At 43.3% G+C, this 26,421-nt stretch overlaps 1 protein-coding gene across 1 annotated transcript in view; it reads right to left on the bottom strand.

Moving 5' to 3' along the window:
* Positions 1-19,790: 19,790 nt before the first annotated feature.
* The window catches only part of GOLPH3 (golgi phosphoprotein 3), a 31,683-nt gene continuing 25,052 nt past the window's right edge, over positions 19,791-26,421 (bottom strand). Inside the window, exon 4 of the mRNA XM_054651960.2 lies at positions 19,791-23,632. Within this exon, the coding sequence (XP_054507935.1) occupies positions 23,208-23,632 (425 nt within the window). The 3' untranslated portion in view covers positions 19,791-23,207. The remainder of the gene's footprint in view (positions 23,633-26,421) is intronic.

Raw genomic sequence — 26,421 nt, 5'->3', positions numbered from 1 at the left:
AATCTAAGCTGATCCTTTCTAATATTTTTAATAAAGTTCTTTTTCTTCCTTTAATAGAAACCTCAAGATTATCCAAATGAAAATGCATTCTAAAGTGTTTAGTTGCTTTTTCAGGTTCACGTTCCTTAAGCACTGCAAAAGGGAATGGTCAGTGTCTCTGCTTTCTTTCAAGCCAGAATCCTCTCCTGACTCATGGCCCTGTAAAAGGCTCAGGGAGTATGTTTCCAGCACTGCTGTTCTAAAATTAAATTTGGAAAAAAAAAAAAAAAAAAAGAAGAATTCAGATCAACCAAAGTGTCTCTAAAGTATTGTCTTTATTAAAGACTCTGTCAGGTAATCACGTTACAATTTGGCCCAGATGCTCTGCCTATCACTTCTTTGAAGATGATTGCTCGTGATGGCAATGTCTGCGCTGATAACTAAATCAAGCTCAGCGTTTAGAGCAGAGGGTTGTCTACAGGCACTTGTTGCAGTGACAGGCTCACCACAAGACACCAGGCAGTGCCTTAGGACTCCTCAGCACGGGAAGGACGCTGCGAGCTGAGCTGAATTGTTCTGTGAATGCATAATGCTTCCATGCAAACAGAACAGTACTGCAGAGCACACCCCGAGCACCCTCTGTGCGGAGCAGCGAGGTTTGCCTGGTGGCGCCGAGGCCATGGCATGCAGCGAGAGAAGAAACCCAACCCCTTTCACACGGGTGAGCTCCACGATGAGGTGTGAAAAACCAGGTGTGTGATTCCTGTCGGTGACTTTGTTTCCACGAGGGAATCCCAGGCACACGGAGCGAGCCATTACTGCTGGGACTGGCGGCAGAGCAGCTCCCAGCGAGGGGAGGTGTTCCCACCAACACTCCCGGCAAACAGGCTGACACCTCGCCAGACCCCATTAACCCACAGCACTCAGGCGGGCCTCGTCCCACCCTGGTTTTCCCCTGCGTCTTCACTCTGCAGTGTGAGCCCGTTAGGTGCTTCCCTGTGAGGCCAGGGTTAATCCCGCACACAATTCAATGAAATGTCAGTGGCAACAGATTTGGGCGTGCAACAAATTCTGCCACTGCCCAAGACCCCATGTGGCCAGTGCTGCCCTGTGCCCCTGCCAGTGCAAAGTCACAGGGTATGAAGGCCTCTCTAAAAGCACTGCAACAGGAAACTAATTCAGCCCCTATTTGTGACTTTCCCCCCCTGTTTCTAGGAACCTGCCTCTGAATGATGCTCAGTTCATTATTTATCCCCATGAGAACAGACATGCTTGCTAATCACTCCTCTGTGCTGCCAGGTAGCTCTCTGGAAATGGTGCTGGCTCACAACAGCAAGATGGATGATGAGGTGAAGCAGGGTAACTCTGAGAATTATACCTTTTGACTCTTCAGTTCAAAACTGTGATTATATCCCAGTGGGACATGAAAAATTTCCAGAGGGCCCATGGCAACCAGAGTGCTGACCCCTTATTTCAGAGCACAACTTTTCCTTGTGATCAGTTCTGCTGCAAAATAATATCCAATAGCCATGCAAATGTTATGATTAACTTTAGCTGCAGTGTATGGATCAGAATCACCAATATACACATACACTAACTACTGATGACTCATTATCTTAATTTTTTAAAGATACATAAGTCCAGCCTATTTGTACAGCTCACTAAGGCAAAAGAGCAGATTATGCCTGAATCACTTCTTATTCAAATCAGAGGAATTCTGTTCATTTCAGGGATTACACCAACAGAGAAGTGGCATGGAAAGGGACAGCCTTATCTTTCTTTCCTCCCATATAACAGCATCATTTAAATCTCTCTAAAGTCAGTGGTGTCCGTTTCCCCCATTTTCTGCATCAATTACAAGACAACAATATAAAACACTGAAGGCTGGGTGCTCCTGCTGCAGAGCATTTGGCCTCTGGCAGGATTACACACAGGAGTCAAAGCTAATGCTCATAAACAACATCTTTTACTAAGCTTTCATAGGCAGCTGTTGGCCTTTGGCTTTGTGATGTAAATCAATCACCACTTACATCTTCTGATTTCAGGCCAAAAGGTGGAAAAATATATTGTGCTATATGTGTTGGGTTTATTCTGCAGATCTCTATGGAAAGGTCAGCTTTATCTACCACCAGAACCAGTCATTCTGCAGGCTGACAGCAATATTTTACATTCTCCTGTTATACATCTGGTAACACTGCTTTTCCTGCTGCTCTTCCTGAAGGTTATGCACCTCTTAAGCAATAAGAGCATCAAAATCCTAATTAAATGGGCTTTCAGGAGTATGGATCTCCCAATGCTGATATATAAGAATTGCAGTAATTGTATTTTGCAGCCTAGTCAGATGTTGATAGCATCAGTAGCATTCTGTGTTTTTCTCAGGCACCAGCTGAGCAGAGATTTAATATATCCCTCAATGTCTTTCATACTTCACCCCCAGAGAGTGCCCAAAGTCTCATTTTGAATTGCTTTAGATAAGGGAAGAATGCTGAAACTAAAACAGTTATCTGGAAGCCAGAGGAACCTTAAAGAGGTTCTGGAGCCCAAGGAAAAAGAGAGAACCCAGAAAGCGGAGAGTAAGGTCAGATTAGGCCAATGAAATAATATTCAGCTTTTGAGATCCAAATGCTCCTGAGATCATATAAGGTTGCGTGGCTCTATCAGCAGGACTAAACTTCAGTAGCATATTTTCAGAAACATGGAGTACTTTCAGAGTGGCTACACAGCAGAATTTTGTCATCCTAACAACATTTTATCCCAATGCCATCTTCGGCAATCTGTAATTTTGTCACATTTTCCAAGAGCAAGCAGGATTTTCTGCCCCTGACCCATGCCACCCTGGCAGTGTCCATCTTCTGCTGAGCTCTGGGGATGGCTGGACAGCATCCAGCAATTCAGGCAGATCGCCTGAGCTGTGACCTGCTCTCAGCTCTCCCTGAAGTCCCCAGATGTGAGGGGTTTACATTATTCTGAAGTTTTCCTGTGGCTGACTTGATAGGTCTTTTTTAGAGGCTTGGGGACAGACTGTCTAGCAGTAGGTACAGAGTAAGGTGTAAATGAAAAAGCACAGCATCATCATATCCAGGTAGGGTGTACATAATGCTGCCACCACTGACAGCAAAAAGTGGGGCAATAAGTATCTGGGACTGATTAACCTGAATTATGACTTTCCCCCAGCAGCTTCCAAATTTCAGGCTGTGATTTAAAAACCTCAGCGTGAGTCCTGACACATTGTGAGCTCCACTGGCAAGATTTGTGCTTTGCTGTGTTTATGGAACAAAACTGGTACTCTTCATTTTTATTATGATATAATAATCTTCTCTCTCATCTTATATCTGCCCTTTACACAGACTCCCCCATGGACATAGCTGGTATGAAATAGACCAAGGATGAGCCACCACTGGCTGTGCTATTGTAAATTCCATTCACAAGGAGGCTGAAATGAACTATTCTACATGGAAAATTTAACCAGCGTGATTACAGTAATAACCCAGACTTATCATGGTCCTCAGGTGGGCACACTGTTCCAATTTTATTTGGAAATAATTACTTCAAAAGAAGAGCAATTTTTCCAGGATGCTGTCTTACTTTGAAGGAATGTATCCATGCTGCTTCCTCTGCAGCAGCAGTGACAGTGATTTTCTTTGCATAAGCAAAGCCCAAGAGAGGGAACGCATTACATATGTCTCCTCCATAATGTGCTGGAGTAAATATGACACTAAAAGGGCTGAAAAAGAAATCTTGGAAGTTGGATAGAGCCTTGCACAGAAAATGAAGAGTCACACCAGGCTGGGAGTCACAGTCACAATTTGGCTCTGCACAGCCTTGTGTCACTTGAAGCAGTGACATTCCACTTTGTTCCAGCTTTGATTTGGATCATCAGCCACAAACAGGAACAGCAATAATGAAAAAACAATGATCCTGATCCAAAATTTTTTCACTCCTTTCTGAAACCCTACATCTTTACAGCAAGGGGGAAAAACAAGCAAAGAGCTGTGAATCCATCAGCAGGGATTTCTCTCCATTTATGCCTCTCCTGGATTTTCATAGACAAACCACAAGCCTAACTAGGATGTAAAATTCCGCAGATACAATGGGTTTCCCTCAGAGCACAAAAGTGGTCAACCCCTAAGAAGTATTTAGTTTTGATTAGTGTGAAACAAAAGCATAACTGCTCTGAACATACAGGGTGGAGAGGTAAAGGCAGGAAGCAAAAGGGCCATTATCAACAAGATTTAAATTTTAAAATGGGAAAATATACACTAGATACATTTGCTATATATTGTTTGTGGATATCATACATTAAATTTTCATTTTCTGTGAAGCTCTAAGATATGTACTCTATATAAATACTTTAAGGCACCAAAGTCAATATTACTACTCAAAGAGTCTCAGATTCAAACATGCAGCTACAACTCTACATAGAAATATTATTTTTCCAAGCCCCTGAGGGTAAAAGCCTTAGATTATTTTGGTATATATAAGACACAGTTCTCTAAAGACCTTCTTCCATGGAATTCCAAGATCAACACTTGTTTCAGTTTCAGAGGACAAATGCACCCACAAGATGATTTTGACTGTAGACAAGAGACCAAAGAAATAGATAAATCCTAAGGTTAAAATAAATCAGTCACTAGAGATCTTAGAGCTTCTCATCAAGGTAAGACTTTTTGCTAATTCCTTCAGCAAATTAGTCATCCCCCTCTTTATATGGCGCAGTGTTTATCAAGTCTACTCTGACACCATGTTTGTTTTTCTTTGATTTCTGTTATTAGGTAATCAATTCCTCCCTTTGCCTACAGCAATGCCTCTGTGTGTCATAGAATTCATTAGATTTCATGGTTAAATATATATAGAACCACGGTCACATATATAGAACCATTTACCATTTCAAAGGCACCTTCTTCAATTTGAACTTCATCTCTGCACAAAAATCTTTATGTGCTCATACCTGTAGGAGAAACCAGAATGTTTTATTTACAATAGTTGAGTGTGTGCTGTCTCGACAGGATGATAAGGAAAGCCCTGACTGAAGCCTTTCTGCAGAGCTCCGGCACCAAGGAGTTATCAAGTAACTCTGCAATAGATACCAAGCCTTGCTTAAACATTTCTGAAGCAATCTGTCAGCAGGGAATGTCCACAGCCTTAATGCACAAATAGCAGAGGCAGTGCCTAGTCAGTATCACATTAATCAGGGGCTGTGCAAAGAGAAGTGTTTTAAGAGATTAAGGAGTTCTGGAGAGGCACTGCCCCAAGGGTACCCAGCCGCCAGCACTTCCCTGCTCCTGGGTATTGGCACTGCTCCTGCTTTCCCCTTGCTTTATCCAACATGGGCTACAGTCCACCAGAACCAAAGGGATCATCCTGATTTCATAACACAAACAACCAGTCTGATGTCCTGTCCTTGCAGGAAGCACTTGCTGCAGACAAATCCCTTAAACAGTCTGCCCGTTGTTCAATAAAATGCTTGTCACACATGTTCATCATTATAATCCTTTGCAGTCAGATAGTACCATTCTTCTGATGAGCTCAGCCTACAAATTTAGCTTGAATCTGGTCTGACATCTGCCTCCAAGTATGCTTTGATTTGAAAAATCACATTAAAACCCAGCCTAGAGTTGTCTCTGCTCATGCATGTGGGTCTCTGTGTGCCTGGACACATGGATAGAAATTCCTAATATTTCAGTGCTGTTTGAATGAGTGCTGAGCACTGCAGGCCATCTGCCAGTAACTATTTTTCTAAACTTGGAAAAAAATAAGAAAGGAAGAGATATTTTAAAGCTTTTGCTCATAACAGCAGTGATTTTTCTGGAAATTCAAGCAGCTCTGAAAGGGATGTACCATTTCCAAAGGCAGCTCTCACTCAACAGGTTTTTTTGAGTTCTCCATATCTATATGTCTTCATATTCTACCATGTCAAATAAGGACAAAAAATTACATCTTCATCCCCAAGGTCCATATGGCAGATGCCTGTCCAAGGCATTTGGAATCTCAGATGTAAAGTGTTGAAGAAAGGAAAAATCATCTTGTTAAATCAGGGTAGGCAGAAATTAGGTGCACTGTCGGAATGTCTGAGTGGATCAGGAAGGTCTCTGTAATACTGCATATATATGTTCAGTATTCATGAGAGACTTTTTAGTTTAATCTGTCAGTTTTTAACAGTATAGTATATGCAACATCCTTTTTTGTTTATATTTTCCTACAGGTTTGTCCCAAAATTTCATTTGTTACAGTTAGAAATCCTCCATAAAAACTTTTCTTGGAAAAAAACATAATAAAAAACACCCAGAAGAACAAGAATATCACTAACTGCGTGGGCTGCAGTTAGTATTTATCAGACTCCCATTGCACAGGCACAGCAACCTTTCTGAATATCTTTTAATTGAGGCATTTGCACTGTAACATTTTGCTTTTGTATTTATTCTACGTCATTGTTAAAAATAAACAAACAAACAGAATTCCTAAAAATAAACATGTGGGGGAAAAAAGAGAGATCCAGGGCTAGCAAAATACTAACTGGCTAGTGAAAAAAACTGCATGTTTGAATTCTGTAGTCCTCAGAGCATATGATATGGAGACCTATGAAGCAGCAAAAATCTCTCAGAGCTCCCAGATCTTCCCTCAGTGGTCATTTCTAGCAACCAATATTTGGTTTCCTTTTTTGGGTCAAACATGTTGTTATTCAGCTTGAACTACCTGGGGTCTAGCATTCTGAAAAAGTTAATAAAAAATGTTTTCTACACAGTTCTATTTTTGTATCATATCCAAAGCCCTTCAAGCCAGAGCTGTTACTTCAAATAAATGTTTTTCTGTGCCGTTGGGACACAGGTGCGCTGTAACATAAGAAATCCAAAGGACCTGTGAATCAAATAAATCTGCAGAAATCCTGATAGAGAGGAAGAGACAAAAAGACAGACCTAGAAAATTAAACTGCTACACTGCTCCTGAAGGAGTGCAATTTACAGTGATGAAAAATGTCCTTGCAAATAACGTCATCAAAAAACTTCCAAGAGATGAAATGTCAAATACTAATGCAATATTGCTAAATATCCCCCATACAAATCCCATTTTAGTGACATTAAAGAGTCAGAAGGCAGAGAATTGCCATCCAGAGAAGGGAGGAGTGAAGATATGCCTGAACAGAGATGGGTCCAGCTGTGGGTCAGAATCAGCAGCACATTAGGCTCCCCAGCCTGGTGAATTCCCACATGGAAATGAATCAGCACAAAAGATGTTTATATGCCTATTTCTTTCTGAGAGTGGGAAATGAACGAGCCTTCTCCTTATAATGAATCTGCCAGGTTTAATGGAAGTCTTAGACTGATTTTGAGTTAATTTGCTTGGAGTAAAGAAGCGTAAGTGCCATAAACACCATGAGTATCAAAGGGGTCTAAGTGACACTTGTGTGATCCAAGTGGCTGTTATGCAGGCAGCCAAAGGTCTTGCATCAGCTCATTTTTTTTTTTTTTAAGACTTCCTTGCCAATGTCAATCTGAGCAAGTACCTGGTGCCAAAGGGATCCAGGGACACCCAGGTGCAAAGCCATCACTCCCCACCTGCACAGCGCAGCTCAGCGAGCAGCTGCTCCTGCTCCACTCCTTTAGGGAGCTGCTGCACCACAGATCTGCCCACAGGGGAGGAAAAGGCAGCACAGCACCGGGTTGGTAACTCCCAGGTTATGTCCCATATACCCAGTTTGCAAGCTGGGAATGGGGCAGAGGCACTCCTGCCTCTCACTTGGTCCCCCAGTTGGAGGCCAGCAGAGAAATAGTCTCCATCAGGTCTTTATTTCAAGGGGCCAGGCCTGCTTGGGAACACCTACAGCCTTGGCCTCTGGGGTCTTGTGTGACAGCCTGGGCTCTGCCAAGTTTCTGTCTTACAAACCAGACAGGTTCCTGTCTGCATAGAGACCACTGGACCGTGGGCCATGTCTGGGTACAGATACAACTTTTAAAAATTATATCGATTGCAGTATTTTTGAGGTTGTAATTACAGGGCTGGTGGAACGTCATTGAGCAAATGCCATTTCTGATGGTGCCAGATTACGTACTGGTAGACCTACTTCTGACAACTTCCATCAGTCACTTTTATATTCCTCCCTAGCCCAAGATGTAAAGTGCCAGAGTCCTTCACATCCCCTCCTGGCCTGGCCTCCTGTCTGCTCTGGGACACCTGTGTGACTGGGGCTGCTGAGCACACGTATATGCCCAGCCTCATCTCATCCTTTTCCTGTGCAGTCACTCCTGCCTGTACCCATCTGGATGGTGCTGGAGAAAGCTCACACAGCCCCAGGACCATGGTTCACCAGCTTAGATCAACACAGGTACAGCGATGAGGACAGCTGGCATTCATTCACAGCACTGCAGAATCATTAGGGTTGGAAAGACCCCCAGTGTCATCAAAGACAGCCTTTGGCAAACACCACCACGCCAACCAATAACCAAGTACCGCAACCAGTCATTAAATATTGTACCTGTGAGTGTAAACTTCCAAAGTCACAGAGCTGCAAACCACATCTGTCTAGGAGATCAATAATGGTTTTGCACTCTGCATTTCTGCATGGTGCCCAGACATAGAGGATAAGGCACCAAGGCAAGGAGCCTGCTGTGGGCCACCATCCTGACTGAAATGCCAATCCAACTGTGATTCAGAACTCTTGTTCAGCTGTGATGAAAAAGTGATACTTTTGCCAAGAAAAATCTCATTGAGAGCAACACCAAAGCTATTGCTGGGGGCAGAACCCACCTGCTGTGGCAGGCACAAGGCTTCCCAGCTGAAGTGGAGGAGCCCACATCTGCTTCACTTTTCTCTACAGCTGAGCTCCCTGTAATGCAAAAAGGAAAAATATGCCATGTTGCTTCTTGGACAGAGAACTTCAAGAGGAATTCACAGCTCGACAGCTGAGCTCTGCCCATCCTCTGTTTCTGCTGGCATTTCTTTGAGCTGCTGCAGCTCTGTGTAGACTAAGTGGGGACTGTGAAGCCCTGACAAAGGAGAGGGAACCAGTGGGATATTTCTATTTCTGGAATTGCCCATTAGAGAAGCTATTCTATGGTACGCAGCATGCCAGCACACTTTAAAAAAATAAATAGGAAGAAGAATATTAGCAGAGGAGAGGAAGCATATGTGGCCTCAAGACCATGACTCATCAGGTTAAATCAACCAGCTGAGGTCAGTACTTCTATTTATCAGCTTTTAGTTGCAAGAATGGCAATGGGGACAGTGATTCTATTACTTAAATTTTACATGCTGTGAAAAATACAGCAGTGATTAATGTCTGTAACAGGCAGCTAGATGTGCTGCTTTTAGAATCTAGAAGCTATTTCAAGGTCAAGAGTTTTAGTTTTCTTTCTAAAGTGGGTTTTCAACCGGTAAAGGGAACTTCCCACAGATTTCAGGGTCTGTATTTATGGGCAATTAAAGTATTTTTTGTTCTCATCATCATCCAAAACCAGCTGAACTAGAGCTTGATAAGAAAAGCCCCACTAATTGCGCTTCTGGAGTCACCCATCATTCATGAACTCTGGGACCATGAAAGCATTGACTGTAAACTGATTGACAAACATGAGGCTATCTTAACAAATACAGAAAACATTTCTGTGATGTGCTGTTGAATTTCTCTCTGATGCCACAGAATTTGGCTACCTAGAATCCTCACTTTAGCCAGTCTGTACCCTGGTCATTTATACCATCAGTGTGGGGGGCTCTGGACTTGATGCTGCAGGGACAGAGCCCCTCACTTTGGTCTGCTCATGGGCTGCTGCATCAGGGCACACTGAAACTCAGGCTTGAATAGGTGGGGAAAAACACCTGTCTGAGGAAGGTCCACTTCTGCTGCCAGGGTACAAACAGCCTTACATTACTGCTGTCTTATATGTGAGCTGTTACCATTTTTGCTGTGAAATTATCCCATTCTGGTCCTTAGTGTCAATTTAAAAAAAAGAAATAAACCAGAGGTGTTGCTGATGGGAGGACAGAAGTCTGTAGACACGTCTGGGTACCATGTGATTGTGCAGGAGGAGAGATGCCCTGCTCTCTTCCCTTTAACCATGAAAGCACAGGACAATGAGAGGGCAAGCCCAGAGTTGGAGAGTAACTGCATTATCTGCAGTTATCTCCGATTCCCAGCAGAGAAGCAGAGGTAAGTTAAAACCGAGTGACTCATGGCTCTGATTCACCTCCCGCTGCTGCTGCCCTTCATCCACGCCGCTGCCGCACGGGCAAACAGGAGCTGGGCAGATCTGCCCAGTGAAACCCAAACTGATTCAGCAGGGGAGCTCACCTCGGGCTGGCGTGGCAGCCAGAGACTGAGGCTCAGTCTGGTGTCTGTGGGTAAAAACCCAGAGCAGCAGCCCAGGGGAGCCCAGCCCAGCAGCTGTGCAGAGCAGCCGGAGGCAGGCCGGGCCTGGCCCTGGGCAGCATGGCCAGGCAAACACCAAAGGAAACACACTGGGATGCAAACACACCAAAGGAAACACACTGGGCTGTGAACACACCGATGGAAACACACTGGGATGCAAACACACCGATGGAAACACACTGGGCTGCAAACACACCGATGGAAACACCCCCAGGACAGACAGGCCAGAGCGGGCCCAAGGCCTGGCCCACACACGGGGGAGCTCCCCGGCTGCCAGCCCAGCAAGGAGCAGGCTGAGGGGTCTGTTAGCTTATTAGCCAGCCCCTCCAGGCATTTGTGATGGTGCTCCTGTGTCCCCTTCCCAGGCAGGTGTTGGAATGCCAGGAGTCTGAGTTCCAGCAGGCATTCCTGTTGGGAGTACCAGGAGTCAGAGTTCCAGCAGGCATTCCTGTTGGACTACCAGGAGTCAGAGTTCCAGCAGGCATTCTCCTCACTGGAGCCCTGCTCCTGCAGGGCTGCTCCGGGGACAAGCCCCGTCCCTGCAGCGCTGCCCAGCCCCGCACACCCGCGGCTGTGTCTGCCCACAGCCTCCCAGCAGCCAGACACAGCCACCGGAACACAAACCTTCCATGGTAATTACAGCAAACGGTGGGGCCGGTTGGGCCTGTGCTGCAATTGCCGGCAGCAGAGATAAAACCTCAGTGCAGGCTCTCAGAGCCACTTGGATGATAACCCCACTCAGCTCAGGGCTCTCCGCAGCAACATCCCTCTTTCAGCAATGTCAGCCGGTGTCCGTGCAGGGATTTGTGCAGAGCTACCTGCTCTCTCATTCTTCAGGTGCTTTGTTTGTTTGTTGAATTTTTCTTTCTGTTTTCTCTTGAGGCTAACTTCCAAATGAGGTACTTTGGTAAGATTTTCTCCCATAAAGCTCTCACTAGGCACCACTTCCAAGGTTCACACTCATGAATTTCATTATTTCTGATGGAAACTGCATGCATCCCAGGTCCCTAGAGCATTGGGAGGAGGTGATTTAACTACTAATGTCAGTCTGATAATTCTCTACCTGGGTTTGGAGGCATCCGCTGTGGCTGGTTCTCCACTAAGTGCTTGGTGTGTTGAATTTTTCATGGGTAAGACCTCTATGACTAAGGCATCTAGAAAGATTATTCTTTTTAAATACAGGTTAGCTACTCTTTTATTTGATTTGTGTGGGTGTTATTTCACTCAGTGCTTGTGTCTTGTGACCCACTTACAGGCTGAAACAGGCTCTAGTGAACTTTCATGCCTGTATATTCCTGTTGCTCTTAACTTACCTCAAAAAACCAAAATAAAAACAACTTTAAAAAAAAATAAAAACCAAACCTAAACCAACCTCTGAGGCAGCTATCTTTGAGGTATAAATTAGAGGCTCTTCTGTATAAGTGATTGTAGAAGTGTTCAACTTGTGTGTCTCATGGGCTATGACAGTGAAGTGGGGTCCCAGCAGGTCTTGGGGTGCTGGGCTTTTCTAGAAGGATAACTAGTGGCAGGGACTGTCATGAGCTTTTGTCAGCCCTTGTAAAAATTCATGTCCCACATCCAAGATGATCACGGACCCAGGGCATGTCCTGATTTATGTGTGGCATTTGGGGTGAAGCCATGGCAAAGGCTCAGGTGCTCCTCACCTACCTCCAAATCTTCCCCCAGGCAGGAGAGAGCACTGGGAGAGCTTCCAAGATCCCTTTGGAAGAAGTTTAAAAGAAAAGGAAAAGAAAGCCTATTTCTACTCCAAAACAACAGTGCCCTTGTGGGGAGCTGTGTTGGTGCCTAGCACTTTATTTTACTGGTATAATTGTGCCAGGAGAATGTGTGTGCTCTTCTGCACAGACATGTTCTTAAGCAGTTCAGTCTGTCTTTGAAGAAGTTCTGAATTTACTTCATTTCAATGCCAATGCATCTTCAGAGGGAAAATATCTCAATGTAATGGCTGGAAGACACAGTCAGGATACTTGCCTTGGAAATGTAGAGCCCTTGCACAGTATGAGCACCACAATAATCTCATCTAAATGAAGTTAGTGAACATGAAAAAGAAGTGTAAGGCTCTCAGTTTCCTGCCATCTCCTTTTCTGGTGAGACATCATGGCAGGATGTCTCACCAGAAAACCTGATGTAGCCAAAACCCATGATACACAGTGGGTAACAGATACAGGGTTTGGTGAAGAGATGGGACTTGATTTACTGACAGTCTCTCCTCACCTTCAAAGCAGCATTCTTAACAGCCATGGCACAAGCTCCTGGAGCTTCAAGGAGCGGCTTATCCATCTCAGAGCATGCCGAGTGATGATGTAGATATGTAGTGACTCTTTACAACTTGGAATACCTGACTTGTGTGAAATACTGTGCATTTTACTTTGGTTTGGGTTGGGTTTTTAGGAACCACGTGATACAGCAGATCATGAAGGAAAGCTAACAGGAAAGCAAAGTGACTCATTTGAGAAAACACAGAGTGGAGACTAAGAATTGTCCCTTCAGTCCCAGAAGTAAGAGGCACCTAAGTAAGGTGCATTTAATGTAAAAATTTGAGAAGTTCAGCTCACGCATTAGAGAACGCAGAAACTTAAATGTTGGGTGTTTACTGAAACATCCACATGGTCTGTCCTGTGATAGAAGCTGGAGACATCACGTCCACATAAACAGAGGCAACAAGGACAAGAATTGAACCAATATAACATTTTTACAATCACTTACAAATAGAGGCAACATGAACAAGAATTGTCATGGTGTAACATTTTTACAGTCACACAGAACAAACTGTCTTCCAAAGGCAACAAATGCTTTCAGAGCCACTGATTTCCCTGGGCACTGGGGTCAGCCTGTGCTTCCAGTGAGTTCAGTTAAAAGCTCTACCCCTTCCTTTCTGTTCCATCCTGTCTCTGGCACATCCCACTGTGTACCCAGGGATCCAGTTTCCAGTGGCTGCTGTAAAACACTCTTTTTGAAAACTTGGAGCACCTGTTTTAAAACTTCCCCTTCCTTTTCCCAAAGATTTGGAAAAGTTGGTTCACATGCCCTCTGGCTTAAAGCAGACAGCAAGACTGAAAGTGATGGGTAGTTTCTAAAGAAATCTGGAACGCCTACATGCTTTTTAATTATATAGCTATGTGCACACTTAATTTAATTAAAAAACAATTACCACAATTTATGATGTGAGTACAACTGTTTAGCAAACCAGAATTGCAGCTGAGTTTGCTTTTAAAGTTTTCTTTTTTGTTGTTGTTTTTGAGTGTAAGTGATCCTGGCTCATGTTTCTCCTTATGGAATAATGAAAGTTTGTTAGACAGGTGCTCTGGCTGCTAATTTCTGAAGTGGCATTAGCCTTTTTCTCTTCCTGAGGCAGGTTGGACAGAGGTGGCAATTTCTTATTGGACTTCAATGATGTTGAATTGAAAAACAGGAGACTACAAGAACCTATGCTGAACATTATGCTGTAAATGAAAGAGTCTCTTACTGTGCAGAGCAGTACAGCAGGAGTGATCCCTGCAGGGAATACAAGTTCATGCTACACCACTAAATTCCTTGATATTCATTCATAGAAATGAATGTGCATTAATTAGGAAAGGCAAGTATTTCACCAGTGCAGATATGCTATCCTGTCTTTGAAGAAAGCAATATGTGTATGTATTTGCTGAAAATATCCCATAAATTCATGTTCTGAAAAATAATTTCTCACCTCCCTTTATTTAACAGAAGTATCCACAATTTTCGTCATGAAGAAGCGAAAATAACTAGAAACAACACCCATGGATTTGAGGGACATTGCAAAAGCTCAAAAAACTTCTCAGCTCTGCTATTCTCACAGTAGTGGGCAGAAGTGCAGCGTTTCTGCCTCTCCCCACATACCTCATGCCAAACTACAGGCAGGTGCCTTCCTTGGGGTTTGCTGCCTGGATGAGACCTCTTGGTGCATTATCTGCCTGATACTGTCACCATCTTGCAAAAGAAATATTGATTGTGGCAGTTTGGCTGGCAATAACTCCAGTTTATCTGTCAAATTAGACATTGAAAATCTGCATCTAAATCCAGTCCCATGAAAGAACTGAGCAAAGCTTCTGGTACATGTGAAAATTAGGGGCATTCAGGGCAAAGCTGAATAATATTGTGAGGACTGAATTTCTGCTGCTCTAAGAAAATGAGCAGACCACCCTCTGTTTCCCCGCTATTTGACCAACCTTTTGAGCAGGAAGCTTGTTGGAGTATCCAACTTAGCAGCCGCAGTCCAAGCAATGCAACTGATCACAGGATTACAGAAATATTAGCTGAGAAGGACCTTTGGAGGTCATCCAGCTCAACCTCCCACTTGGAGAAGGATTTTTGCCAGCACTGGATCTGGTCAGCTGTGGCTTTGTCTAGACCAGTGCATAAGACCTCCAAGGATGGAGCTACCACAGCGCCTCTGGTTGGTCTATTTCAGGGCTGTAGCACCCTCCCAGGGAAGAAATTTTCCTGAAGTTCAATCTGAAACTCTGAAAGTGCAGTTTGATGTTATTACCCGCTAGTGTATTATCTGCTGCTACTGAGATGAGTTGATGCCTGCTAGTTTTTTAATTCCCCTACCAAGCGGTTGTGGACCCCTAGTCCTTCTCTTCCCTCGATTAAAATATCCCAGCTCTTTCTACCTCTTCTTGTAACCATGTCCCCCAGGCCCAGGATCATCCTGACTGCCCCTTGCTGGACCTTATTTCCTCAACTTTCTTTCTGAACCAGGGTACCCCAAGCCACACCTCACATGGTATTACTAATGTTGATAAGCTCTTCCACAATTTCTTTCCCAAAAATGATGAGATGGTGTTGAAAGCCTCTCTGAAGCCAAACAGCCATTGTTACTCCCCTCCCAGTCCCCACAGGAGGCATTTCATCACAAAAGGCAATTTTGTCAGTCAGGCCAAGCTGGATTTAATGAATCTTGGACCATTCCCGAGTGCCTTCCTGCCCTATTACATTTTTGGAGTGGCCTCAAGAAGCTGCATTACCTGCACCTCCACAGGATTCGAGATAAGGCTGACTGTAACCTGGTCTCCACCTCAGACAGGCACAACACTGGTCCAGTCCCCAAGACCTTCTCTGAGTCACTGGTTATTCCCAGCTGAATCTGTCCATCACTGTCAGCTTGGGGTGAATCCCATCCAGCTGTATGGATCTGTACATCCAACCTCCCTGAGCAGTCCCTGATGCTGGCTGCCCGCCTCCATCCCAAGCTCTTGGGGCACACCCTGAGCTCTGGGGCAGGCAGAGGAGAGCACACATCAGTGTTTCCTCATCTCTCATGCCACTTGGTTGTGTCCCTCACTTTCAGACTCACAGTGCTCACTATGGGCTGCCTCATCTGGGAACACCACACGTGGTGCTGCCTTGTGAACCTGACAGATCCCCAGGGCTGAGAGAAGGAAGCCCAGGGACATCAGGCTCCTATTCTTGGAGAGAGGAAGAGCCTGGGAGCAGAGCAGCTCCCACAGCAGCCTTGACAGTTGGCTGCAGATCTGAAACAGGCAAGTGGCAAATCTGCAGAGCCCTGGGCAGCTCAGAGACATTGACGTGGGAGAGCTGGGACTCATTTGACTGTATAAGCGAAGAGCTAGGACCAAGCAGAACTAAACCTCATTCATTACTGCAACCCCACAGGGTTTCTGAACTCCTTTCTGTGCTGCTGATGAACAGAGCCTGCAAGACACACTAAGAAGAGCATAGTAACCAAACTGCTTGTACCTCTAGTTATCTCTGAAGCAATTACCTTCAGAGGACATACTTCAATTAAGGCTGCTGCTTCTCTCTATTGCTGTGCAGAGAAATTGAAAATGTGCCAGACGTATCTGCCATGTGTGGCTCACAAATCCTTAACCCTTGTGCTGACTGTCAGCCATATGTGATCTTGGCAGAAAGTCCTGTCCAAGAAGAAAAAACTTAAAATTTTAAAAAAAGGATACTTCAGTACAATCAAAAGACAACTTTGTCTCCTCTTAAAAGATAATGCTAGGAGGTGGTTCAAATGTCTACAAATGCTGTGTGCAAATTTCTTTGCATATCAGTACTGCTTGTACATTCTGATGTTTTTTGATGAGCATCTCAGATTTGGGTATATTAAAATGTCTGCAAATCTTCAGCTGGATCTCAGAAGGAAGCTCCCCATAGCTAGAGCCTAACATCAGGCAATATCCTTGCAGCGAGGCATCTACTAATGCAGCGAATTTAGCTCCGTTTCCTGTTTGCAACATATCCAACAAACAGACCCCAGCTGTTATTACGTGTTTATAATTGCATTTTATTTCAGGCCTGTTTTATTTGTACGTATTCCAGCCTGAGGAAGGTCACGTGCACTCCCTTGTTTCAAGCAGAGCCGCTCGCCCGCGTGGTGTGGCGCTTTCCGGGCTGAGTGGGACCTTGGTGAGCAGCTGCTGCTCCCTCCCACGCAGGCACAGGCACAGCCCCAGACACATCTGCAGCGTGGGCACAGCCAGACTCTCACTGCACAGCTCCCCTGCCTCCTCTGCTGTGCTCCAGGGATAAATCCCCACCACAGAGGTCTCCCTGGCACACAGAGTTGGACTGCTGGGGGAGCAGGCTCCAGGGGAGGACGCTCAGGTCTGCCATGGATGTGAAGTTCATGGCGTGCCAGGATGGAGACTGGCTCCCACATCACCTGAGAGAGTGTTCCCAGCCTCTGGCCCACAGCCAATGCCAAATGCACTAGGAGTGAAGAGAAATGAAGCATGTATCCATGCAAGATTTTAGGAACACTGAGGAAGGGTAATGACCAGAGGAATCCCAAATCTTTCCAGGACAGGAAGCTCCCTTGGACCAGTTTTTGTTCAGACAACAGTGTGACTTCTCTGCCAAGGACTTGGCTTACTGCCACTGCTGAGTGGGTTACCATAAGATTCCTGCTTGAAAAAATGATCTGGCTTTGATAAATTTCTTCTGCAAATTCTCTGAAAACAGGTTTGAGATTTTTAATAGTGTGTAGAAGTTGTTCTGTTTAGCACTGCAAAACCTATTCATGACTTAAATTGTATTTTTCAGAAGTGTCTGAAGTCCTGAGAAGTTTAAGGAGTCAAAGCAGGATTCCAAAAACTGGTTGAGACATGATTTGGTTTCATTTGAACAGTCAGGAAACAAAGAAGGACCTATAAAGATGCCCTGGCAGTAGCAAAGAAAGCTTATAAACTGCCTGTCATTGCACTTTACAACCACCAAAGTCTTAACATCTAACTTCAAGATCAATCCCATGTCAAAGGGACAAAAAAGCCAATATTTAAATAAATGTAAAAAAGCAAGGGGCAGCAGAATACAAATCTTGAAGGATAGTGCATTAGATGATGGCAAATCCTTCTTGAGCAGACATCAGATGCACTAGATGAGAATTAACTGAATGATGAATTGGTAATCAAAAAAACAAATGAAAGACCAAAACATTTTAGTACATCATGCCACAGAAATGGCTCATTCCATCACACTGTTAGTGTAATTATACCCTTCTCCCACTCATCCCTTTTAATCACGTAATATACACATAAAGAAACCTTGTAAATAATGTGTGTCTACACCTTTGGAAAAATAAATACCCAAACAGAGCTGCTTCTTTGACCCGCAGCACAAACTCAACTCTTTTAACAAGCAGAGAGCCCAAAAGAGAAAATTATTGTTGTATAGAATACTCTCACTGTAGGAAAAGCTTGAGTCAGAGATAGCAAGTCCTTGAAGCGCTGGCTCACAAAATCTACTTATATTAGAGAACTAGTAAAATCATCACTCTCAGCTGCAAGTTCTCCATGCTGCATGGACTATAACTTGCTTTAGAAGCTGGCAAAGAGAAGTTTCAAGGTAAATTAGCACCAGGTTGTGCTCACCTTAACAAACCAGGTGTTATGAGTTGTAGCAGGCCACCAGCTGCTTCAGTTCAGCCATCAAGGCAGCTACTTTTGACAAACCCATTTGCTGAAAATGAGGAGGCTCCTTGAGGCTTTGATGGGGAATCAACTCAGGTGCTTTAATTAAGCTACGACCTTCCAATTTACTAGACAGATGGGCTTTGATCCCATGATACTATAGTAAACAGCTATATGCCCTAACCAACAGGCCTCTGCCTAAGGCTCCGGTACATAACTAATGCACACCAATGAGCTTGCAATTCACTATGATCCTAAAACACAGGACTATGTGCCACATCCACTTGTTTCTTGAACACTTCCAGGAATGGTGACTCCACCACCTCCCCGGGCAGCCCATTCCAGTGCTTAACCACCCTTTGAATAAAAAAATTCTTCCCAATGTCCAACTTGAACCTCCTGTGGCACAACTTGAGGCTATTTACCCTTGTCCTGTCACTTTTTCCCTGGGAGAAGAGCCTGAGGCCCACCTGGCTACACTCTCAGGGAATTGCAGAGAGTGACAAGGTCCCCCCTGCAGCTCCTTTTCTCCAGGATAAACATCCCCAGCTCCCTCAGCTGCTCCTCAGAGAATTTATATCCCAGACACTTCCCCAGCTGTGTTCCCCTCCTCTGGTAAAACTCCAGCACCTCAAATGTTTCCACTGGATTACGGGGCCCAGAACTGGACACAGAACTCCAAGTCTGGCCTCACCAGTGCTGACTACAGGGGGACAATCACTGCCCTGGCACTTCTGGCCACATTGTTGCTGAAGTCACCAAGCAACAAGCCAAGAAACAAAAACCAGAGTCCAGAGTCAGGGGAGAAAAAAGTTGAAACAGCAAATTATCTGGAAGTACAGAAAGGTGGAGGTTAGGGGGAAAGCCAAAGGCTACTATTTATCAGCATTTCTTTCCCTAGTTTTGTCTGCTGTCCTGGGACCCATGTTTTCCTGTGTTTCTACAGCAGCTTTCTTCAGGGTCAGAAGACATTTCTTACCATCAGCTTTCCACAGGGTTCATGCTGCTGCTCTGTGGGCAGGAGAAAGCAAGATCCACTGTGAGGAAACTCCAGATCTTACTCATAAATTAACATGGACAGCAGCTTTGACCAGGCTTCTTCCCCAACCACTGCCCCAAGGCAGTCACCCCATACACACGCCTGAGATCTCACTTTATATTTAATACTTACAAAGCACCTGACAGTGTAATTGTTAATGCATTAAGCATTTTCACAGAGTAAACTTACTTTTTCCAAAATTCTTTTCAAAAATAAATTACTTAAAAAAAAATTCATACTTCTCTGAAGCTGAAAACCCCCCTCCATAGAAAAAGGTGGACAATAGGGATAACTGGGACATAACAGAATTAGGCTGCCTCAACTGCCTAGAGCCCAGCTGAAGGAGAGCTAAGGCTTTGATGAAAACCTTTAAAAAAAGTTCTTTCTCACACTGGTGAATAATGCAGCCCGAGGAAAAACTGGAAATTACTTAGCAAATGAAAATATATATCCTTTAGGTATTGCATGCATGTGATACACAGTAACCACCTGCAGCTGATAGCATGAAAGAGTGCTTTATTTTGTTACAGTACAGATTCAGTCCAGTTCACAGAGAACACATCAGTTAATACATATCTTCACCTTGTAGGAGAAATGGGCATGAACACACGAGCACACAGTCAGCAGCCTTTTACCGCCACTTATGCAAATTTTGCCTCAAAAGCATCATTTATAGTACACACGTTTCACTACCAGTCCATGTAACAGCACTGTAATGCCAGCTCTAGAAACACAGGAAAGGACAATGTCAATCTCAAGGACTGTGAAAATGTGTGTGTGTGTGTGTGTGTGTGTATACACTGCTTAATGATTTAACTTTCAAAATCCTGGTTTTGACTTGAAAGTTTGTTTTAAAAAAATGTGTCCCTGAATAATACATGCTGTTCCTTGAGGCATGTGTTCAAGTTCAGGCTTTGGGTAAGAATCTTCACTTGAGCAGCCACTGAGAGCTGAGGGTTTGGAGCAGACAGAACTGTCTGGAAACCAGGTAGGTCTCCGTGAGCTGCAGTAGCAGCCCAGGTAGAAGGGTACCTGGATCTCATCAACACAGTCTCCCATGTTTAGCCATTTTTTAAAACCTGAAATAGCAACAAAGGCAACAATGTCAGCCAAATCAGTTCCTATTAACCTACCAAACTTACCTTCCTGGAGGTTTTGGGCTTTTTGAAGCACAATTTTAGGACTCAGGACTCCAAAAGCTCATCTATTTCCCCTGCACATCCAGGTTTACACCAGGTGGTCCAGCAAAAGACACTGTTGTTCTTCCCAAACCCTTCCTCACTTACATCCAATTTCTTTGACATGTCCAGCACAGACTCTCCCCATCATGGTCAGAGGTCCTATCTAACCAAAATAAAGCTGATAAATACTGTGTGCAGTTATCCTCTGTGTGGACAAAAAAAAAAAACAAACCCAAAAAACACAAAACCCCAAATAATCTTTCAAGGGGGGGATTAAAAAAGAATTCTAAACCATCGATTTCTTCTAAACCATGTAGACCATAAGGGTACTAAAACTCCAATATCCCCCACAACCAAACATGAAACCAGCAGGAAAATGGAAAATACTCACAGGATGAAGAGAGGCCAGAAAAAGGGCTGTGAAGGATACTTTCAGTCTGAAGCATGCTTCAAGTAGCTTAGATTTTCAAAGCCATTTTAAAAGTTTTGTGCACATAACTTGCTCCTGCACACTCCACCATTTTTCTGACCTTTCTGCCTAATTACTTTCTCCTCCTCTCAAAGAGCAACAGAAAATGAGAAAACAGATCACATGAGAGAGACAATGAAAGCTGTGAGCTGCATCTACTAGCAAGTATACAGAAAGTATTCCATAAGCTGTCAAATATAAGAGCAACACAGCAATTTTCATTTTCCTTCCACTTAAAAGCAATCACAGCTTGAAATGTTTAAAAGACGATGTCCCAAGTTCATGCCCAAGCCACTCAAAGTTTTCAACACAGCATCTTACAAGTGAGAAAATACTGTTTGTCTTTTTATTTGTAAACCAGAGTTTGAAATACTTTACAATATACTTTTAATTTCATTTGTCTAAAGAAATAGCATTAAGAACTGAAAGAACAGTGTGCCATTAAATGTCAAGGACCATATTTTTAAAAACCTTTCTTAAAAAAGGTTCTAGAGGTACGATGAATTTAAGTTGCATTTTAAAGTCAACTACTCAAGCATATCAATGATTGAAAATGAAGTGCAAAATTGGAAATCCAGTCACAGATGAGGCTGTAGAGCTGTGCTCAAGACTGAAGAGGTCTACCTAGGGCAGGCACAGTTGCACACTCCCCAAATTAATTCAGCCTGTCCCAGCAATGAATCCTGCAGATCTGAGCAACACCACTGATTAAGTCAGTTTGAACTACTTAATATAAATTCTCCCTTTCTAATAAGAAGGATATAAACTAAAGCTTTCAGTTAGGAAATAAAACCTTTCTAATTAGCAACAAAAAAGTATAAGTGACATGCTTACTCTGTTTCAGGCACTTTCAAGATCATAGTTTATTTACTGTAGGTAAAAAGCTAGTATACAGATTAAGGGATCTCTTAAATTTCAACTCTACAGTTATACACCATCTAGTATTCTTGTACTGAATATTAACCAAAAGGTTTCTAAACACCTGTAAGCCCCACTATAAATCTGCATTGGTATGATGAAAAAAGTATAGAAATCAATGCTTAATTCTTTCAATGCATAATATTTACACTGTGAAATCAATGGGAAATAACAACCAGCGGCAAAGAGGCAATAAATTTTAAAAAGCCAGGGTTTTATATAGGTTTTGGGTTTTTTACAATAGTGTGCTAATCAGCATAATTGTATATATAAAAATTAAAATATAGCCGAGCATCCCATTACAGAAATCTGAATTCTCTGAACTGCTGCCATTACTTGCTAACCATTTACATGCAACACCTGCTAGGACTGACTTTTTGTTTTTGAAGTGTAAAATAGTTCAAGGTTTATGAGACAAACATTAATTTGTGTACAAAACCAAAAACTGCACTCAAGAATTGTACTGGTCATGAGTCTTTTCCATACAGAAGTGGAGGGAAAGAAGAAAGTACCAATGATAAAAAGCAGTCTCTTTCCATTCACTAATTTTCAAAGGCAATGCATAGACTGAGAATACCTGGATGGCAAACTCCAGAGACTCTGGAAAAAAACAGCTTTCACACACAGGACCTCTGCAGGAGGCCTTTCTTTGCATCAGATGGCAATGGCTGACAGCAAATAAGGGGCACCAGGTGTACAAGTAAGTAGATCTTGCAAAATACTAAGATGGGGCAGTTGTTAATATACAATTTGAACTATATATACACAATATAATGGAATGTATCCCCTCCCAAAACCAGTTTATGAAACAATTGGACCTTTCTATACTAGCGTTATGACTCAGCTATCATTCTAATGAAAATATAAGTACACAAGAGACCTGCGTGAAAATTAAAATTTATGGGGCATTTTACAGGAACTATTGACAAAGCTGCTTAATGGCATTTCTGCTTTTTAAGTAATTTTGTTATATGTAATTGAAAATATCTGTGTATAAAATGTCCTGACAGACACTTCAACATGGAGCTTTGGTGACAAACCACTTCAATAACAATGAGGTGAAAAATTAAACAAAGTATTTAAGGTAACTCAAACTGAATAGGAAATGGAATGCCAATATGGCAGTTTACCCTTCTTCTGTTGTTTTAAACAGGAAAGTCTCTTGTACCAGCAAAATCCTGTATACAGATAGAGAAGTAGGGAATACACCACTTACAATTCCCATTAAACAAAAGCCGATTCATCATGTGAGAAGGTACAAATTACAGAAAACATGAATAGTCAATAAAAGAGAAAAAAAACTGGTTTACATGAAAGAAGAGAGAACGCTTCAGTCTGAATGCAGTTACTTTGTGAAAGCTGCTACAACAGCCCACAGAACCTCATTCGTGTTGGTTTTCATACATTCAACCTCAGGGTCTAAATCCAGGAGCTGCCGCACTCTCTTTGTGGCTAAATCATACTGCTCATCCAGGAGGGGGGCAAAAGCGTTCTCCAGGACGTCTGAGGCGTGGGCTAAGTACACGAGCGCCAGCAAGCGCTTGTCCATGCGGTGGGGGTCGTTCACCCACTTGTCAAGAACTGCCTCCTGAACCTTCTTGATGAGGCGCTGTTTGATGTTGTTGTTGGTGAGAGGGTGCGTGGTCATGTCAAAAAGAAGGAAGTTCTGTTTCTCTGTTGTCAGTACACCTTTTTCCACTAGATTTTTAGCTAACCGCTCACGGACATTTCGTAGTTGGTAGTGCAACTTCAGTGGGTTCCATGTTTCACCTGAAACAGCAAGAAAACCACACAACAGTCAGACAAAGTTTAAGCTGCACTGCTGCAGTGATTTTTCTTTTTCCCTCTGTGGTACAGAATGGGCTGTCAAAATCATATAGCAGACTACAAGACACTGTGCTCCTGTCAGCATTTCTCTGATCCCTGCCATGGAGGCAGAGACCAGGAGAACCTCCTTGGAGCAGGTCTGGGGTACTGTGACAGTTTGGATGAAACGACAGCTAAGCCATGTCTTGATTGCAGATATGAAAAATAAACAAAAACCTTGTATTGTAAAATAAAAAAAAAACAATCAGTTGTGCAGAATTTATTTATGTAACAATAAAAATAAAGTACAATTAAGCACCTTTCTACAGTCTTTTACCATGTCAGAGACCAGAAGAAGTGTTACTGCTTTTCTTCTGCCATAGAGACAAGCTAATGCACAGTTATCCAGTGAATTTCTTTATTTCTGCAGGTTTCCACTCCTCTCCCCCTTCCTGCCTCCACCATACAAAACTGTGACCATGCACTGTGAGAATGTGTGTGGCACAGGTGTGCCCACATGAACCACATATTAGACAGAGTCTTTAATGCTTCTATATAAATTATTTCTAATGCCTTTTGTTACAGCAGCAGAACTGGGCCCTCCAGAGTGTGTGACTGTATGCAGAGAGGAAATTGACAAAGGACAAAGTCAGCATCAACAGCTCCAACTAAAACTGTTTATCACTGAGAATTCTACCTTTGCTTAAGAGCTTATTTAACAGGCTAAAAATTTTAATTCCAGCTTACTAAAGAATTTATCATAATCCCCTCCTGATGTCAAAGACTATGCATTTTAAGAGGCAAGAAAAGGAACAACTTTAAGTATTTCTTACATAGATGGAGGTTTTCCATAAATGATATGAGAATTTCTGTATCAAACTTTAAAACATTTATTGGTTAGCATAAAATAATAACAACAACAACAGTAAGCCACAGGTGACTTTGAGGTTTCTCCCACTGCGATGGAGGGTGACACACACTGTATCCAAGTAACAGCCAAGATAAGCAAACAAATGAGGTGACTCCAGCTGCAGAGTGAAAGGCAGAAAACCCAACCAGGACTGAACTACACAAGTCCAACTACACATCACTGAATGCGATTCCCCAGTTTATCATAAATGAAACTATCACACAAACACAAAAAAGCGTTTTCCTTACTACCTTTCACAGGGCAAAGGCTACTTCCTAGATTTTTGTGCAGTTGCTATGTGGCTGAAGTCAGTGCTGTGGTGACACCTTGTGACCAAGCTCTTCAACTACACAGACACTTTGCAGACACGGAGAGAGATGTTTGCTACATCTGCAGGAAACCTGATATTTTGGCCCAAACGTCTATATTCCCTACCTTTGCTTTCTTTAGGGGCTACATTATAAACATCAGCCTGGCAAACATCACCTTACATGTCCACATATTTATTCACATGATGGCTTTGAACTCATATGTACTGTAACTCCAAGCAGCACTCTGCATCACTGATAACCATGGATAGATTTTTTCCAGGATCGACCTGGTCTCCAAGGCAAAATTCTAACAGAGTTTATGAATTTATTAAATAAAGCAAAATAAAGCAAAACCAACCAACCAATAAAAATAAAAACCCCCACCAAGACCCATTGAAATATTTTTTCTTCAGAAGGACAGATCTCTAAACCATGGGAACCGAAGAACACTAATGCCATCCAAGAATTAGTAATTAATAAACATATGTCAGTAAAAATTATTGATTCAAGCCTTAGCCACAGCACTGATGATAACTATCTTCACAGAGCCAAAGCTCAGCACAGTCAGGAAAGCCTTAGCTTTCCTCAAAGAAAACCTACAACACTAGTTCATTCATTAGCTGACCTTTCTTGAGCCAGTCCTAACTTGATGTGCATTGCACTGGGAAAGGAGGTGAAATGTCAGCACAAATTATGTATTTGGGACAAGAAAAATGAATTGTTTTTGCTGGCTGTAAGAGGGAAGGGGAGCTGAGTGAGAACTGAACTGCATGGCTCCGCAGCAGCCATGGCCCTCCTGACATGTAGTCCAGGCTCCCCCCTGCCTGACAGCCAAGGAGCAGGAGAGGGGGGATGGCAAGGACCTGAGAATGAATGGTGTGCAAGGAAGGCTGTTTAAGGTGGTGCAGAATGAATGGCAAGAACAAAGAAAACAGGAAAGCAGAGAAAGGCAAAGAGATTTTGCTCATTTCTGCAGCTTATCGGTTTTAAGAAGTAGCAGATTTTACACAGGCAACTTCCAAATCTCATTACCCCCAACCTCACAGGCACATTGTTGACAATGAGGGTCAACAGTGCAGGGTTTTTTCCTGCACTGTTTGCACAAATGAAGTACAGCTCTGATCTACTCCAAGGGAGCTGCATTTATGTGCTTTGTGAAAACAGACGAAGGCTAGTGATCAATTCTGTCTGCAGCTCAGCCTGGAGAGGAGAAGGCTCTAAGGAAATCTTTCTGCAGCCTTTCTGGGCTTAAAGGGGGACTGCAAGAAAGCTGGGGTCAGACACTTTAGCAGAGCCTGGGACATGAATAATGGTTTCAAAGTGAAGGAGAGTTGGCTGACATTAGATACAAGGAAGAAGTTTTTCACAATCAGACACCAGAATGGATTGCCCAGAGAGGTGGTGGATGCCTTATCCCTGGAAGCATCCAATGTCCAGTTGGATGGTCTAGTGGAAGGTGTCCCGGCTGACTGCAGAGGGGCTGGACTAGATGGCCTGTAAAAGTCCCTGCCAACCAAACCTGTTCAAAATTC

This window comes from Agelaius phoeniceus, chromosome Z (genome assembly GCF_051311805.1).
Source record: "Agelaius phoeniceus isolate bAgePho1 chromosome Z, bAgePho1.hap1, whole genome shotgun sequence".
Lineage (NCBI taxonomy): Eukaryota > Metazoa > Chordata > Aves > Passeriformes > Icteridae > Agelaius > Agelaius phoeniceus.
Note: the sequence above shows the minus strand (reverse complement) of the source record. Positions and strands in the feature narration are given on the sequence as shown.